Source organism: Hylaeus volcanicus, chromosome 2, assembly GCF_026283585.1.
Source record: "Hylaeus volcanicus isolate JK05 chromosome 2, UHH_iyHylVolc1.0_haploid, whole genome shotgun sequence".
Lineage (NCBI taxonomy): Eukaryota > Metazoa > Arthropoda > Insecta > Hymenoptera > Colletidae > Hylaeus > Hylaeus volcanicus.
Genome location: NC_071977.1, coordinates 22,414,812 through 22,430,792, shown reverse-complemented (window position 1 = coordinate 22,430,792; position 15,981 = coordinate 22,414,812). Strand labels below are relative to the sequence as shown.

At 34.6% G+C, this 15,981-nt stretch overlaps 2 protein-coding genes across 4 annotated transcripts in view; one reads left to right on the top strand and one right to left on the bottom strand.

The window, feature by feature from the left end:
- The window catches only part of LOC128885019 (E3 ubiquitin-protein ligase MYCBP2), a 279,219-nt gene extending 269,169 nt beyond the window's left edge, over window positions 1–10,050 (bottom strand). For 2 of the 3 annotated variants that reach the window (XM_054138756.1, XM_054138754.1), the window contains exons 1-29: window positions 9,444–10,050; window positions 8,874–8,937; window positions 8,563–8,802; window positions 8,347–8,500; window positions 8,078–8,280; window positions 7,686–8,003; window positions 7,444–7,611; window positions 7,146–7,364; window positions 6,871–7,072; window positions 6,407–6,796; window positions 6,171–6,336; window positions 6,031–6,113; window positions 5,794–5,958; window positions 5,515–5,715; window positions 5,239–5,435; window positions 4,909–5,161; window positions 4,387–4,830; window positions 4,186–4,313; window positions 3,880–4,106; window positions 3,625–3,805; window positions 3,357–3,546; window positions 3,156–3,290; window positions 2,931–3,073; window positions 2,226–2,861; window positions 1,597–2,151; window positions 1,169–1,494; window positions 991–1,097; window positions 703–912; window positions 386–530 (exon numbers count right to left, since the gene is read on the bottom strand). In XM_054138756.1, coding sequence (XP_053994731.1) covers window positions 386–530; window positions 703–912; window positions 991–1,097; window positions 1,169–1,494; window positions 1,597–2,151; window positions 2,226–2,861; window positions 2,931–3,073; window positions 3,156–3,290; window positions 3,357–3,546; window positions 3,625–3,805; window positions 3,880–4,106; window positions 4,186–4,313; window positions 4,387–4,830; window positions 4,909–5,161; window positions 5,239–5,435; window positions 5,515–5,715; window positions 5,794–5,958; window positions 6,031–6,113; window positions 6,171–6,336; window positions 6,407–6,796; window positions 6,871–7,072; window positions 7,146–7,364; window positions 7,444–7,611; window positions 7,686–8,003; window positions 8,078–8,280; window positions 8,347–8,500; window positions 8,563–8,802; window positions 8,874–8,937; window positions 9,444–9,538 — 6,545 coding nt within the window. In that variant the 5' untranslated portion in view covers window positions 9,539–10,050. The remainder of the gene's footprint in view (window positions 1–385; window positions 531–702; window positions 913–990; window positions 1,098–1,168; window positions 1,495–1,596; window positions 2,152–2,225; window positions 2,862–2,930; window positions 3,074–3,155; window positions 3,291–3,356; window positions 3,547–3,624; window positions 3,806–3,879; window positions 4,107–4,185; window positions 4,314–4,386; window positions 4,831–4,908; window positions 5,162–5,238; window positions 5,436–5,514; window positions 5,716–5,793; window positions 5,959–6,030; window positions 6,114–6,170; window positions 6,337–6,406; window positions 6,797–6,870; window positions 7,073–7,145; window positions 7,365–7,443; window positions 7,612–7,685; window positions 8,004–8,077; window positions 8,281–8,346; window positions 8,501–8,562; window positions 8,803–8,873; window positions 8,938–9,443) is intronic. The other variant, XM_054138755.1, reaches the window with a different exon arrangement.
- A 161-nt stretch (window positions 10,051–10,211) lies between these two features.
- LOC128885023 (RING finger and SPRY domain-containing protein 1-like) lies at window positions 10,212–15,863 on the top strand. Its single transcript, XM_054138762.1, has 11 exons — window positions 10,212–12,047; window positions 12,119–12,736; window positions 12,858–13,023; window positions 13,093–13,275; window positions 13,361–13,427; window positions 13,516–13,656; window positions 13,745–13,857; window positions 13,940–14,083; window positions 14,168–14,385; window positions 14,470–14,730; window positions 15,085–15,863. The coding sequence occupies exons 2-11, from the start codon at window positions 12,522–12,524 to the stop codon at window positions 15,170–15,172; spliced, it is 1,596 nt and encodes a 531-aa protein (XP_053994737.1). The 5' UTR covers window positions 10,212–12,047; window positions 12,119–12,521; the 3' UTR covers window positions 15,173–15,863.
- Window positions 15,864–15,981: the final 118 nt, after the last annotated feature.

The following is a 15,981-nucleotide window of genomic DNA, read 5'->3' as shown; positions in this document are numbered from 1 at the left end:
TTCTAAATGGATGTTGGGGTCTTTAAAAGGTAATCTAAACCCTTCTAGATCTTAAAAAGTGGTTCAAATAACTGTAATTCATTCGAAATCGTTTCTTGGATCTAGATAACGCGTAATAAATCAAGATAAAACCCTAATTCATAAGAGATTCTGAAAACTAGGTCAAACGGTAGCTCTTTTATCAGCGAAGACAGCAAAAAGTTAATGATACTAAAAAGGAATTCTGTGTGATAAGATTCAATTAATTAATTAATTAAGAAGTAACATTTAGCGATCAAGCTAATTTCAGTATCCTGTTACCAATAAAAACGCCAGTTCCTTTTTAGTTTCATTCCTTTACCGACAACTGGTTGTGCAGAATCGAGCAGTATAATTAGCTACTTACCTGAATGGAAGAACTCCATCGAGAGCCTGGGAGACGGTAGGGGGTGACGCCAAGGCGAATCCTCGTCCAAGTAGCGATGAATGAACGGAGAAAATCCTCTTTGCTGTTTCTTGCATCAACTCCAAATCCTCTTCTACTTCTTCATCTGCAAAGGCATAAACAGGCTCATTAAATGCCGAAACAAACATTAAGCGTAAATATGCACTTTCAAGTATACAATTCGAATCATTTCACAGGGGAAGAAGACATTCATTAAAAAAAAAAAAAAGCTGACGCGTTTTAAACAAAAATATTTAATAGAAATAATATATACGTACTAGACACAGGTGGTAACGCGAGGTTCTTCTTTATGAGACTCGCAGCACAAGCTCCGCCAAGGAATGATAATTCAGTTTCCAAATTTTTCAAACCATTCCCCGACGTTATCCAATCGTATCCGATAACCAAGCACTTAAATCCGTACGTAACTGCTCTCTCATTTTTCATGTAATCCGACGCAGTTTCCAACGAGAATATTACTTCGTTCCCTGTAACAATGAATAAGTTGGTTTATTAAAATGTCGATTACATCACTTGCACCATTTCGCAGAGAAACAACGATTTACCAGGTAACACGACCGCGTTTTGAGGCCACAGACTTTGCACATTGCTCAGCTTGTGTAGCACGGGCCAATGTAAAGGCGTATCTTCTAGCGATGCATTCACGTTTGTCCTAAGAGTACATCAAAATAAATAGAAAGCATTTTAAGAGACTTCGATTAAAATTTAATTAATCCTATTTACCCTGTCAGGGAATTTGAAATTATATTGGGAATGTAGAGTTGCAAATAATCCTCCGGCTGGGCGGTACCACACTCCGGAGTAAATTCAATGGTTAACCATTTAACTGTATCCGGGAAGGTAACTTTGTAATGGGATACCGTAGCAGGTTTATAAGGGTGATCGCTTTCCAACCACGCGTAATGATGACTAGTGGTGATGGGTGGCGAAACGTGGGATTGAACTTCGCCATCTTGAGATATTTGGGATGATCCCATCGTAGATAGCAAATTAAGTGCCGCGACATGGGGAAGCATCTCTTGTATCAAAGTAAGAACCTGTACTCCACTCTAGAAAAAAAAATAATTGATTTAAAATCGCTAATTTAAAAAGACGGCAAATGATTACGCTACAACTGAATACAGGAAATATACAAAAAGATGGTTCCTCACTCGGGGATCTGACGTGGCTAAAGGACTAATATGAGCCATGACCAATGGTAAGAGGGTTGTCACGAATGTCGCATTCCCGAGTACTTCGGTGGCTACCACTTCTTCTGCCCTCTCTCTTGCTAATGCGAGAATTTCGTTGGACCGTTGAATAATCGTGGCAGTCATAGCAAGGGTACACTTCCTTGCCTGCACTTCAGCCATCGCCTTGCTTGTGTGTTGACCGTCAGAATCTTGAGGGTTTGAGTAATAGAGGATGTGCGGTATTTGACCTCTGGTTTGCGTTGTACCATTAAAGCTCAAGGAACAAGCCGTGAAAGTAAAAGTTGTTCCGTCTGATCCTTTGACAACGCTCAGGCCGCCATCGCCATTACTTGTACGCCCACCGCGGTTTCTCAATCTAATGGCGTACTTCACGTTTTCCTTGATGGGCACGGGTTTATCAAACTTTAATTCTACTATGTCATTAACGCAATCATCCGGTCCAAAAGATCCGCGTGTAAAATCCAAACTACTCCAACGTTGAGTGTGAGACGGATCGTTGCCTGTGTTATTTTGCTATAGAATACGATGACGTTTGATGACATTGGTATTCACTGACACTTAAAAATTTAACAAATAGTAGTACTCACATCATCGAGTAGCTCCAATTCATAATCATACACTCCAACACCTCCGTAGATGCCCACTCCAGCAATAACAATACCAGGTCGATCGACCGAAAAGCATATTGCATCTGGTGAACCGTTGCCAGTGTTCCACGATCTTGTTTGATTCACTCGGGTGAATCTTGAAGGCGTGGTGTAGATAAGTCTGCCGCAAGCAGCTTGGAGTTCGTCTTCATTTCCACTCGACTGTGCCGCTAACTCGGCGATGACACGTGCCAATAAATAACAGCAATGAAGAATCAACTCTGGCAGTGATTGAGTCTTCTCTCTGCAAAGACTTTTCTTCACAGGGACTAGGATCAGATCTAAAAGTCTGTCGAGGACATCGCGAAACGTCCAATTTATGCTCTCTTTGCCAGAACTTTCCACCTGAGACTTGTAACTGATCTGCTCAACCAAAATTGGATACTGATGATTTTCAGTCGAGTTTATCATTAGTAAGCCGGTATTGTCGGATGGACTAAGTTGTCGATTTATGCTGTCGCTATTATCCATAATATTATTTAAAATTGGAAATGTACATCGAAGACGGATAGCAGGATTGCACAAAGAAGCCAGCACGGCCGATAGGAGCCTATCCTTTGTAGTCCTCCCTTGTTCCTGCGATGTACCGCGAATTATAAATTAAATCTAATGCTTTTTATTTAGAGAATTGTTAAAGATACTTACTCTATCAATTTCAGACAACAATTCGCACAGACACGTCCACTTTAAATATGCTGTAGGATAAAATGCATGGTAACAAGCGACAAACGTTCTATGGCACTCGTCTAATATGCTATTCGGCATCTTATTCTGTATGGCACCCGAACCTATTTAACATTATTTACATATTACACTCGCGACACAAGACATACTTCGAAATAGAATACACTAAAATCTGTAACAACTCACTTTTGTTAAAACGCATTTTTCCTTTACTTTTTGTATTGAATGGCACAGTATCGGATAAAATTTGATGCAACAATGCACGAACTTCGCCTATACATTCAGCTAGGCGCACCGACTCGGCCGGGGTTTTTTTGCCGACTGCAAATTATTACCAATATTATATTGAAAGATAACCCAACATTTGGAAAAAAGTTGGTCACGTACCTTGATTCGGATAAATTTCGCTGGTGTAAGTTCTAAGTAACCGTAAACTAGCTTTACTAATATAAACTAAACGTTCCATTTCAAGTAATGCGTGAGACGAAGAAGTGGCATGAGACATGGTATCGCTTAGTGCTGCTTTTAATGTATTCCAACTCCACTGAAGAAGGGATATCAATGACTGAAAACATTCCTGGAAAGGGATATATTACAAAAAATGATGTTCCGCGGGTTTCTACCGTGTGTAACTAGAGCAAAAATAAATACATACTTTGGTGACCGTTCTACTGAAATCTCTTTTTAACACGTATACCGGCTCAATTTGATCCCTTTGCCTATTAGGAGTTTGATTTTCGGGTGTGACAACTCGGTACAATAATTGAGGAATTTGGCCAGCATTCACATCCGTTCCATTATTGGATCTTTTCGAAGATTTAAAATAAAACATAACTCTAAAAAGAATTATGCGGATTATAATTTATTTTAAATTTCGTTAAATTCTAATAAAAATAAATAATTGACTAACTGATCTTCGGCTGTGACCATTCCTTGACCACCAGATCCGCAGTCACTAGAAGGGCCACTGACTTTGGCCCACGCAACATACCACCTGTTTGCTTGCAACGGAACTGGTTCGTCAAATAAAATAGAATATTTTTGTCTTGATCCACATTCGTACGGTATTTCTTCAGATTCTGCCAAAAGTTCGCCATCATTTTCTTGATCCCCTCCATCCATACCAATGTCAAAGAGCTGCAATAATTTTTAAGCTATAACACTTATCGCCACTTCGAATCACTTCTTGAGATTCGAGCGTAAAAGAAGTGTTTACTTTTATTTTTGCTGTATATTCTCCACGACCTCCGAACAAACCGTATCCGCCAAGTAAAATGTCAGTATAGGGCATAAATCTGATAGCCTCGATCGAATGAGCAGAGTAACCCCAACCACCACCATGACCTAAAAATATATGCAAATACTCGCTAATAAAAGTATCTAAATATATGTACTTTTTCATCATCTTTATACGCACTTTCGAATCTATTAACCGTAACAAAGTCTTCGCGACTGTATACTTTGCCATGCGTTGCTTGATTGCATTCGTTCTCTTCGATTATAGACAAATTTTCATCTTGTGATTGCGTGAGGGTGTCCAAGCAACCCAATAAATGCATCGCAGCTTGAGAACGCGTTACGAAACAATTCGATACTACAGGCAGTGCCAAACCTGGACTTAGGATGGAAACTTCCAAACCAGGAATCGTTCTAATTTCCGTTGATATAATATTATATAAACTTATTTCATTATTAGTCGGATTAAAAGTCCAAATTACGTTATACAAAGGATCTAAACATGCTGCACAATTATTGAAGTCAACTTGATCTGTCCCGCTGTAACTATTACAAGTGCCATCCCTTTTGCTTATGACTAAACATTTGAACGAATTCGCTTGATCGTTTTGATGTGGAATTAATACTGAAACAATTTTGTTACAATTAAGCACACTTGCCATATATTAGTGGTGGAGCGACAATTTTAAAAAGAAGAACATACTTATGCAGTTTTTATTTGCCATAACAGTACTCCTTGTTAAACTAATAGAATTTATTTCATCAATTTTAACATAAGTCTGATCTCCAGTTGCGCCGACCCACGTTGCCCGCCTACCCCACCGTGGACCGATATTTGGAACTATGTTTGGAAAACTATGCCATGGCTGCGTCCTATCAGAACGACGACTACCTTGGGAATTGGTATTTGAGGATTCGTTTTGACCATTCCACCAATTCATACCTAATTGTCCTTTCTGTGTATAAGAGGAGCAAGTATAAAAACATTATAATTGAACACCACTGCCAATTAAATTTGAAGAACGATACGAACTTGGTAAGCTCCAAACGTAAATACTTCGCCCTTTGATGTAAGTACAACAGTATGATTACTTCCAGCGGCAACCTGTGTAGCTATGCCTGATAATTTAACATGAACTGGTCCAGCGTGTGCTATTAAATCTCCCACACCTAACTGGCCATATACGTTACTTCCAAATGTATAAACTTCGCCATTTTGTAAGAGTACCACTATATATCATATATGACACAATTATTGAAGGATATTTTATACATCGGTTAAGATGTGAACGCAACCTCTGTACATTACCTGTGTGATGCAAGCCGCACGATACTTGAACCACGGGACTTTCGCTGGGTATAGGAACTCTAGCTGGTGGTATACTAGCAATTCTTGCCGCGTCCCCTCGTTCTATATCGCTTCCTCCAACGCCTTCTTCGGGCATTAAATTACTACTCAATCCTAACGCCATTTTCCCAGGACAACTTTTTTGTGCCACACTTGGTCCAGCTTTTTAGTAAAAAAATTTATTGTTACATTAAATTTGACACAACTACATTTAATTTTTGTATATATATATATATATACACGGTACACCTATTTTACGAAGACATCTACCCAATCTTTGATTATTCGGACCTTTCATCTTCATTCCATACTTTGCAGTGCTTGGACCTGCCTTGGTTCTCTGTCTCAGCTTTATTTCTCCCAACCGTCTTTGTAAACATTCCCGAAAATTTGAACTTATTCTACCTAAAGTATGAAAATAACATGTAAGAAAGTTAGCTACAATTGTTTAATAACAATTTAGGCTTTAATTGTTACCATTAGTAGAACTTTTACTCGCGCAAGTGCGACAACATCCACATTCCGCACATCCACTGTCACCTCCACCGCATCCACATTCCCTGAAAATCCGCAGTTTTAACCTCTCGTGCTATGCGAAACGTGCTAGCGATACTTACTGGCCTGGGTTGCGATCTGGACGTACACCACTCAAGCACGATATACTATACCCAGTACATTCTCGACATATTGTGCAAACCATACAGGCGCGGTGCCGCCATTGATGTTGTCCTGGAGGACACATCCTTCTTGTTTCTTCCCAATCTTCAGCAGGCTCCGCACCATCTAAGTATAAATAATAGTGTTGAGTCTTCGTATCGGATATATAAATGAAAGCTATCCCGGGTCTAAATACCTTCTTCTGTTACTAAGAGTTCATCTTCTGCTGTACCCATTTCCATAGCAACCACTGTGGTATCTTTATTAATAGTATGAACTGTTGTGAAATCTCTACCGCACTGTCCTTTGTTGTTGATACCAAATGTATATAAATGACCTTTGTTAGTCAATACGGCGGCGTGAGCTTTTCCTAACGAAACGTGAACACAACAGACATCTTTGAGATCGGTAACTATTCCAGAAACTGGATCACTGTGCAAAGTATCTTTGCCAAACATTAACAAGGATCCTTCTTTTGTGACTAAAGCTGTCGAGCCATTATTACAGGCAGCATCCACAATAAACTGACCATCTACTTTTGCTATCTTTTTTGGTTTAACTGGCTTAGGTTGTCGCCGAACTTTGTCTAATGAAAATTAAGCATTATTATTAAGAATATTTCTGACAACTTTTTATGTTATAAACCCGTAATATACTTACTACTATCGCCATCTTCTCCGCGTCTGGCTGTTCCAGCAAACAAAACTGAACCATCTTCCAGGATCATAACGACATGTTGACCGTCATGACCGGCAGCAAAATTGACAAGTCTTGGGCCTTTTCCAATGGTCAATTCTACCCATCTATTAGGCCTTGTGTTACTTTTCATCCCAAGAGAGGTTCCTTTTCCACTATATAGTACCTTCAAAATATAACATAACGTGTATTTGACATATTGATAAAATTTTAAACAAATTTAAGAGTTTGCTATTTACTTTTCCAGATACTGTTTTTAATACAGCAAATTCTTTTCCTGCTGTAACGGTTGCAATTTCATCATCACAGCCCGGATTTAATGCGTGAACAACTTGTTCTTCATCGAAAGCAGCATATCCGAAAACATCTACGCATTTTCTGGCTAGTTTTAATGGCAACTCTGATGCGACTGTCACTGGATTACTTAATGTGTTTATTGTTCTAACTACAAAACCATCCTGGGGAAAATAAGTAAAAATTTATATCAGTTACGGAAATATTAAAAATGTTAATTAATTAATAATATTAATTACTGACGTCTTTTCCAGCTGTTATCATTCCTAAACATTCACCATCAGAAAACATAACAGAAGATGACCAATCGCGACCTTCTAATACAGCAATTCCCGTGACTACAAGAGTTTCAGCATCAATAATTAGTAATTCACTCTGTTTTCTGGGTGTACATTTAAAATATAATGTATTCTAAAAAGTAAAAAATTTAATATTAGAAAACCATTTTTTTAGGTTTGGGTACTCAAAAACAGCCGTTAACTAACATTTGCGTATCCAAGCCAACCCGTTTCTGTTGGGTAAAAGTCTGCCTTCTGAATGTACATATGACCCCATATAGTTCCACCATGACCACTACCAATCTTCAATAATCCTCTACTTGTGTGTAGGTATAGGTACTTTCCATCGCTCACAAAACTTCTTCCATTCAGTATTATATTATTTATTTCATTTGGTAACTTAAGCGTAGAAGTATAAATCTTAGAACATTTAGGAACTCCATATGTAATCCAGTCTGGTCGCGCAAGTTTTCCTAGTAAAACTGCTTGTACGCTTCTTTGTAAAGATGTCAACACACATGGCATCTATGTTGTACAAATTGAAATTTCAAGTAACAGAAAGATGAAATACATTATCACGAGCTATGAAGAATACTTACTTGGATATTTTGAACTGCTAATGCTCTGGGACACATAAGTAAAGCAGCTGTTGCTGCCAACAAACGACCAGTGTCACCTCTAACAACCACAAGGCTCAATAAACAGGCACAGGCAACAGCAGTCAAGTGACTACCATCGTTGGCTGCTGCTGATTCAGGGCCATGTGAAGTTGCAAGATCCAATAGCAGATCAAAAAGGGGATCTACAAGAAAAAGAAAAATGCGAAAGATAGAGAACATACTCAAAATAATGATTTTATATACCTTACCAATAACATCATCAGGTTCAGATTTGAGGCCTTCAGGAAGTTGTCCTTGTAATACATCCAGTAAAGCCGATAGTGCTTTTGTACATAAAAGAGGTTCAATTGTTCTACTTTCCCGCATTAATGTGAACACACTTCTTAAACCAATACCTACAATCTGAAAACATTTGGATTTAAACACAATTCGTATTATATATAATAAACACTTTTTCTTATTACCTTTGGTAAGCTCTGTATAGTTGATATCCTATCTTCATCATCACTTTCCGTATCAATAGTTTCACTAAGCTCCGGTGGTGGAGAATTGCAGTTCGATGCTCTATAAACTTCGGTTGTTGTCTTAGCATACCTTTCCAAAATAGCATTTCTAACACTAGCAAATACAGCAAATGCAGAGGCATTGCAAGATAATTCTATTTCTGGTGGATTATTAAAATTCAAGTCCCCGTTTAAATCAATCTATAAGCATTGAAGATATTAGTTGAATCATATTACAAAGACTATACAAAAGTATGGACAATAAATAATACCTTTTTCCTGTCCCTCTTCCTTATAGATTTATTTTTTTTACATTTTCTCCACTCTTCTTTATTTCTAAAAATGGAAACATATACTCTAATATTTTTAATTTCCATAATATAATAAAAACTGTTAAGTTTACAAATTTTTAAAAATGTTCAACATATTCACGTTTACAAAAATAAACATTATGACAGGAACAAATTTTTTTACAATTACAAAACATAATATTAGTGCCTTAATACTACGTTTTAACAGATTTCTACGTTAATTAAACACAAATAACTGTAAATATTAAACGTAACATGTTCGTAAAGTCGGTCTCTTATTTACAGGAGAACTGTCAAACTGACAATCAGAGGGCAACTTTAATAAACAAACTATTTTAGGTTACTTTGAAAACTTGAGACATTTATCGCGTATTCCAATGGTTTCGTGATTTTAATCAACATATTGTGTAACAATAAAAATATGTTATTGAATTTTTTATCATAACTATGCAGTTTGATATGTGACAGATGAAGTCACCGCCAAAAGCATCAAGTAAACAAAGCTTGAAGGAGGTTATACGCGTTTCGCACCTCTGTGCCTCGGCGATGCTTTTAAACAGATCATAAAAACATTTCACGTAATTCTCCGGCTCGGGCAGCAATCTCTCGTGGTCCCCAGACACCATGTTGTGCACAAAATTTTCAATGTACGAATCACCAATTCATTTTCGTAATACTATTGATCGTTGACATTATCCTGCCTTCCCCATGTGATCGCATCGCACGGTTTATAAAAAGGGCCATTCAATGATTTGTATCAAAGTGTTTATTAATTTGACCTGCGGTTTCAAATTCACAGGCAACAGACAACTTAATAGCGTATTAATTTTCGAATATTCGAAAACGGCCAAATATCCGTCTTTGATGTATGTTAAGAAATTCGTCTTGAAAGTACCAGACGGACCGCGACTGGCTTGCGATTTCGACTCTTTCGATATATGGCTGATTCTCAAAAAAGATAGAAATTTTTGTCCAGCTGATTTTTGTCGTTTAGTTAGATTTTGTTATGAAACTACATCACCAAGCATAACAAATTATGAAATAGGTTTATCTTTTTTGAATAAATAAAAAAATATATGTTCAAGGAAATACCCTAAAAATCATTCCTTCATTGTGTCCCAACTGACAATTCGAAAAGTTTCTTACAAATTGTCATAATAGTACTGGCTATACAAATATGTGTATATAGTCCAAAAACGATAAACGAAAAAATCACAAAATATATCATTCCCTCGCATTTCATTTTCATAACAATGGGATTAGAGCATAATTTTAAATTATTTTTTGGTTTTAGAAGGTGGCAATATGGCAATACTGACAGCACATAACATACTAGACTGAGTGATACGATGTTTTGATAAAACTTTTTCAAATTTACATTTTTGGCTGTCATTCCCAAACATTGTGTTCCAGAAGGGTAAGCGTTTATCTACGACCATGCATCATATAATTGTATGTGTTTCGAGGAGTAAAATGAAGTATCGTACAATCGCATGCAAAAGTAAGGTTATGTGTTTAACTTTTCTCCAGTGTTGCCAACCAGTACAGAACGATTGCTCTTGAAGCAAGTTAAAAAACCCCTAAATTTTATTTAAAATTTTGTTTATCAATTACGAACAGAAATGTGTGTGCATCTGTGTGTAGTTAGGCCCTAACCCAAAAATCCCACTAAAAAATGTAATCCCCTAAAACAAACCCGTTCATACATTTTCGCCCTAAATCTATGGGGGAAACAGACAAGTAACAATGAAGTTGAAAACCCGCAAAGAAAAGTGAATTATAAAAAGACTCATAAATTATATTAGTTTGGTAGAGGAGCCATTTATGTTTCTTAAAATGAATTTAACTAATTTACTAAGATTAATTTTAAATACATATGACTGTGATGAATAAATATTTTTAGTACGTAACAATTAAATATATAATTTTCGATTGACAAGTATATTTTCAGCAATAAAAAATGTAAATTGATATATTACGAAGTGTTTGCTTTTTTAAATATGAATAAAAATCGTTCCCTCAATTTTGAATTTTACTTTTTAACTTCCTCACCCCCTTTTAAACTCAAAACGGTTGGAGACCACTATAACATTCCAGGCAAGTAACTCATGTACTATTAAATTTACGAAAAAAATCTTAATAAAGTAATTTTTATATTTTTTTTTTTAGAATCAGCCATATATTGTCATTTCAACGCAAATTACCATTCGATATAGCGGTCATACTTCAAATTAACTTTGTATAACATTCATGATTATATTACGATGATGATTATATTATATTACTTATAAGTACGAATCTAATAAATGACATATGTATAAAAATAGTTACAAATCAGAAGTTTGTTCATCGCTATTACATGTCAATATAAAATGATGCACTTCGTGAATTTCAGGGGTATTTCTACAATGATGCTACGCGATTTTCTTTTATATTTGTTATATACTGATATGCATAACAATACATAAATACAGAATACGAAAAACATGATATCATTGAAAATATGTAAATATTTCCTTATTCCTGAAACAAAAGTCCTAGTAATATTTATGTAAAATATAACTTACAAAATTTATTTTATTTTGTATGTATATTCTTATCAGTATTTTCTATGGTACTTCTGCAATTTATTTGTTTCTGAAGTACGTTTATCATTCTACTAAACCTTTATTAGTTAGACCTTTATAACATCTGTACGATGCTCGTGTCATACAAATTTATGCACATACGAAAATCTGTGAGAATATTTGCGAAGCAATGAAGTGATTTTCCAATTACATAATTTAACATTTATAATGTTAATTAAACGAATGCTAAAACCAAAACGTATGCTGACGCACAAATGTTTATCTTATGTATGATTTAAGTTTAATCAGGGTACGTAAAAGTTAGTATAGTGCGCGTATCCTGTTATGCTGAGATTACTGTTTTAAAGAATATCACGACCATAACCTAAAAGATACGATTCAAAACGTGTAATCACATTTGAAATTATATTTTATTTACAATAAAAGTAACATGGATACGATTTTCGAAATTACCGCATCAAATACATAATCTAAAAAAGTTGATAAAGAACAAAATAATAGGGTTCAGCTTTTATAAAAACATAACCAAATAGCAGCTTTCAAGCAAGTATGTAATATTCACGTACATGACCAAATAAATTGTTTAAAAGATTGTTATTAATCTTTTTCCGTTTACAGATTGACTATCACAACAAATATATAGTCTTAACTGTAAGCTGATTTTTAATTCTTGTATATTTTTGGTGAAATTGCATTTATCTATGTATTTGAAAGGAATGAAAAGGAAAACAAGAATGTGAATATAAATTTTAATTAAATATGTTAAAGAAGCATGTCTGTTTGTGACATAGCTTTAGTGCATACTGCATCCAAGCTTACTATGTATATTAGACTCCAATGCTTCTAGTTGCACATACATATGTAAAATAACATATACAATAATATTGTTCTTCTTAAATATAAATTACTTTTGATCCCATTAAATGCAATATTTAATAATACACATGTCAATTGTGTCAATATCATTTAGAAAATATATATGATACAAAGCCTTTGAAAGTATTGTCATAAAATTGTGGGAATGGGCAATTGTCTGGGTAAAGATACTCCAGAAGAACATGAGGCATATAGTAGACATAATCGTGCATATGCTCAAAATACTGTGTTATCAGAATCAAGTATAGGTACAGTTTCATCCAGTGATATGACTGCTACGCCTTTCAAATTTCCAACTTCATTTAACATTGATAAGTTGGTACTAGAGACACTAGGAATTCTTGGCTCTCTCGTTGATAAGTGAGTGTTGCAAATTGTAAACCTTTTCTTGTACAAATTTGTACATGTGCCATTATTGAATTTAGTACCTTACGTTTAAAATTTAACTATTATTATAAAATGTTCATATACTTATTTCTAGTGAGCAAGGACCACCACCTGTAATGTTAAAATTACATGCAATTGCTGATAAAGAAGATGGGTGGATACAAGTAGTCAGTTCAATGGTTAATGTTATTCCTATGCATAACCCATTGGGTCCTTCAGTTATTACACTTTTATTAGATGATTGTCCATTGCCTTCAAAGGTAAAAATACATTTTAATACTTTATAAAATGCATATAACAGCATTCATATAATCATCTTAATTTTTTAGGTTTCTGTTCTACTACTATCACATATGTTTCAATTATCACAAAAACTTGGAAATGTACAAACCAGTGCAACTCAGCAACGTAATATCTGTGTAGTATTGGGTTGGATAGCAGAAAAATTAGCTGGTCCTACTAGCATTGCAATATTATCTGATGCAACTTTAAATTATCTCATCTCAAATCTTGTATGTTTATTATGTTGCCATAATCATGAGGAAAAGATTATCATTTAAGAATTCACTTTAATTCTAAATTTATACATGATTTCAGAGAGAAAATGTTGAGCCTTATGTCGTATTATTTTCACTAATAGCTTTAGAAAAGTTTGCACAAACAAGTGAGTATTAATCATACTAAACTGTACAAACATCTTAGACAATAATATTAATACATTGTAAGCTACAATACTTTGAATATATTGCTAGGTGAAAATAAAATAACTATCACGAAACGTTTAATGGTGGAGAAATCAAATCCATTATTAGAACTGGAGAAATGGACAACAGAATTTCATTATGTACGGCGCCAAGTGAGTTTCTGTGCACAGTGGTGTCTAGATAACTTATGTGAGTGTTATAAATGTTCAATATACGTGACAATAAAAGATCTAAATAGTATAAGGTCAAAATTAAATAAACGTCTTTATTATTTCAGTTTTAATGGAAGGTAGAAAGTATTCTCACGATACAGTTGATATGAGCGGTATAAATGTTATGTTGAACACAAGAGATAGCGAGTACCTGAAAATATCACCCAATGGTTTAGAAGTAAGTTTGTTCTGTTTATGTGCTTTATTACAAGATACGTATATTGTATAATTCATCGCTATTATTCTTATTTAAATCTTAGGCGCGAAATGATGCACATACGTTTGAGAGCGTACGATGCACATTTCAAGTAGATTCAGGCATTTGGTACTATGAAACACTTGTAATAAGTACAGGAGTGATGCAAATTGGATGGGCCACGAAAGATAGCACATTCTTAAATCATGTAAAATTTTATATATTTTACTTGATGTATACGACTAAAATGTACAAAAGCAACAGTTTAATTTATTCTATTTTAATATTTTAGGAAGGGTATGGTATAGGTGATGATGAATTTTCTTTGGCCTATGATGGTTGTCGTAGATTGATTTGGTATAATGCAAAGAGTGAGCAATGTTATGAAAGACCATGTTGGAGAGCTGGTGACATTTTAGGTTGTTTATTAGATTTGAACAAATTAGAGATAATATTTTCTATAAATGGTGTACCACTCAAACCATGTGTCCAAGTTTTCAAAACAGTGAGGTTATGTATTTTTGCTTGTCTATATTAATATAATGCGATCAAAATGGCGACGGAAATAATCAATTTATATTATAAATGTTGTAGGTCTGGATTTTTTGCAGCAGCTAGTTTCATGTCATTCCAGCAATGTCTTTTTAATTTTGGCAATGTACCATTCAAATATCCCCCTACCGATCGCGAATTTCAAAAATTCAATGATTATGCTTCTTTGAAGCCTGAGGACAAGATTGTGCTTCCTAGACACATATACTTGGATCAATTGAGAAAACTTAGCGTTAGAGAAGATTCGTGTACGTTGTGTTTCGACCAAAGAGCTTCAGTAAGATTAATGCCATGCAATCACAGGTAATATATATATACATATACTGTATATATACTGTATATATATATAGTTACTTGACCTGATCCTCTTTATTTATTCTGAATTTGAAGTATAGTATGTCCATATTTACGTAAGGTGTGTGTTCCTGTTATAATTTAAAGTGTTAATTAAATATCAATAACTAGTGTTGATAAGAGGATATGGAAGTGAAGTTTGAAACCATTGAAAATATGATATAAGTGATTACATATTCAATGTGTGTGGATAAATGTGATGCGTGTATCAATAAGCTTTGTTTATTACGTTTAACGAGGATCAGTTATCTTGTTAGTTAAACACATATTTGATATGAAACATAAAAATGAATACTCTTTCAGAGGATTTTGCGAAACGTGTTCAAATCAGCTGGTAGAGTGTCCGATGTGTAGGGCTACAATCGAAGAAGTAGCTCTCGATCTTACATGACACCACATAAGCATACCAACACTTCTTAATACTCTTCCACTACCTTTCTCACATTATACAATTCTCAGGAACTGTAACGAGATAACCACTGTTGCAACACGCCGTATGCGTCACGTATTGGATATGACTATACTAATATTCTGTGCATTTCTTTTCTTACAATACAGTATTTTAAATGAAGAGAAGGACTATAAATCGACCTGTATTATTTTGAATGTTGCTTTTAACTATATAAATGTAATAAACAAATTATTATGCTATAAATTCAAAGCACCGAAGAATATCATCTTATCTCTATCGGCTGTGCAAACTACTTTCCCTAGATTTTACCTACATACAATTTGCATTTATTTAAATATCTAAAGTAAATTAGTCAAATAAAATTTGAATATTATTTTTACACTGTAGATACTGAAAGAAACAATGTTTGCAATTTACAATGAAATTGCCCCCAATGTATGTTGTACATTTCCAATTTAATGTTTGTGACTGGTTCACAAATATGTAGAAACTATTTTGTCCACAAACTTAAAGTTCTTCTCTCTTAAATTATGAAAGTCTGCATTATTATTACAAAGTAAGTTTTACTTTAGAAAACTGTAATATATTGATATCTTGTAGTATATATTGAAAAATATCATATAAATATATATGAGCTCATATTATTTTTTTGTGAAGACATGAAATGTTATCGTATGTATAACTTTGCAAAACTTTTTTACGAACTCTGTTGACTTTCATTCACGACAACCTGCCCTATTTCGTAAGATACTAATTTATGTATTAAATATATAAGTCACAACTTCTAT

Coding starts and splice junctions, on each gene's coding strand:
- LOC128885023 (XM_054138762.1), top strand. CDS start 12,522: ATGGGCAATTGTCTGGGTAAAGATACTCCAGAAGAACATGAGGCATAT. Junction 13,428..13,515: donor AGAAAAGTTTGCACAAACAA/GTGAGTATTAAT, acceptor ATATATTGCTAG/GTGAAAATAAAATAACTATC. Junction 14,386..14,469: donor CAAGTTTTCAAAACAGTGAG/GTTATGTATTTT, acceptor TAAATGTTGTAG/GTCTGGATTTTTTGCAGCAG.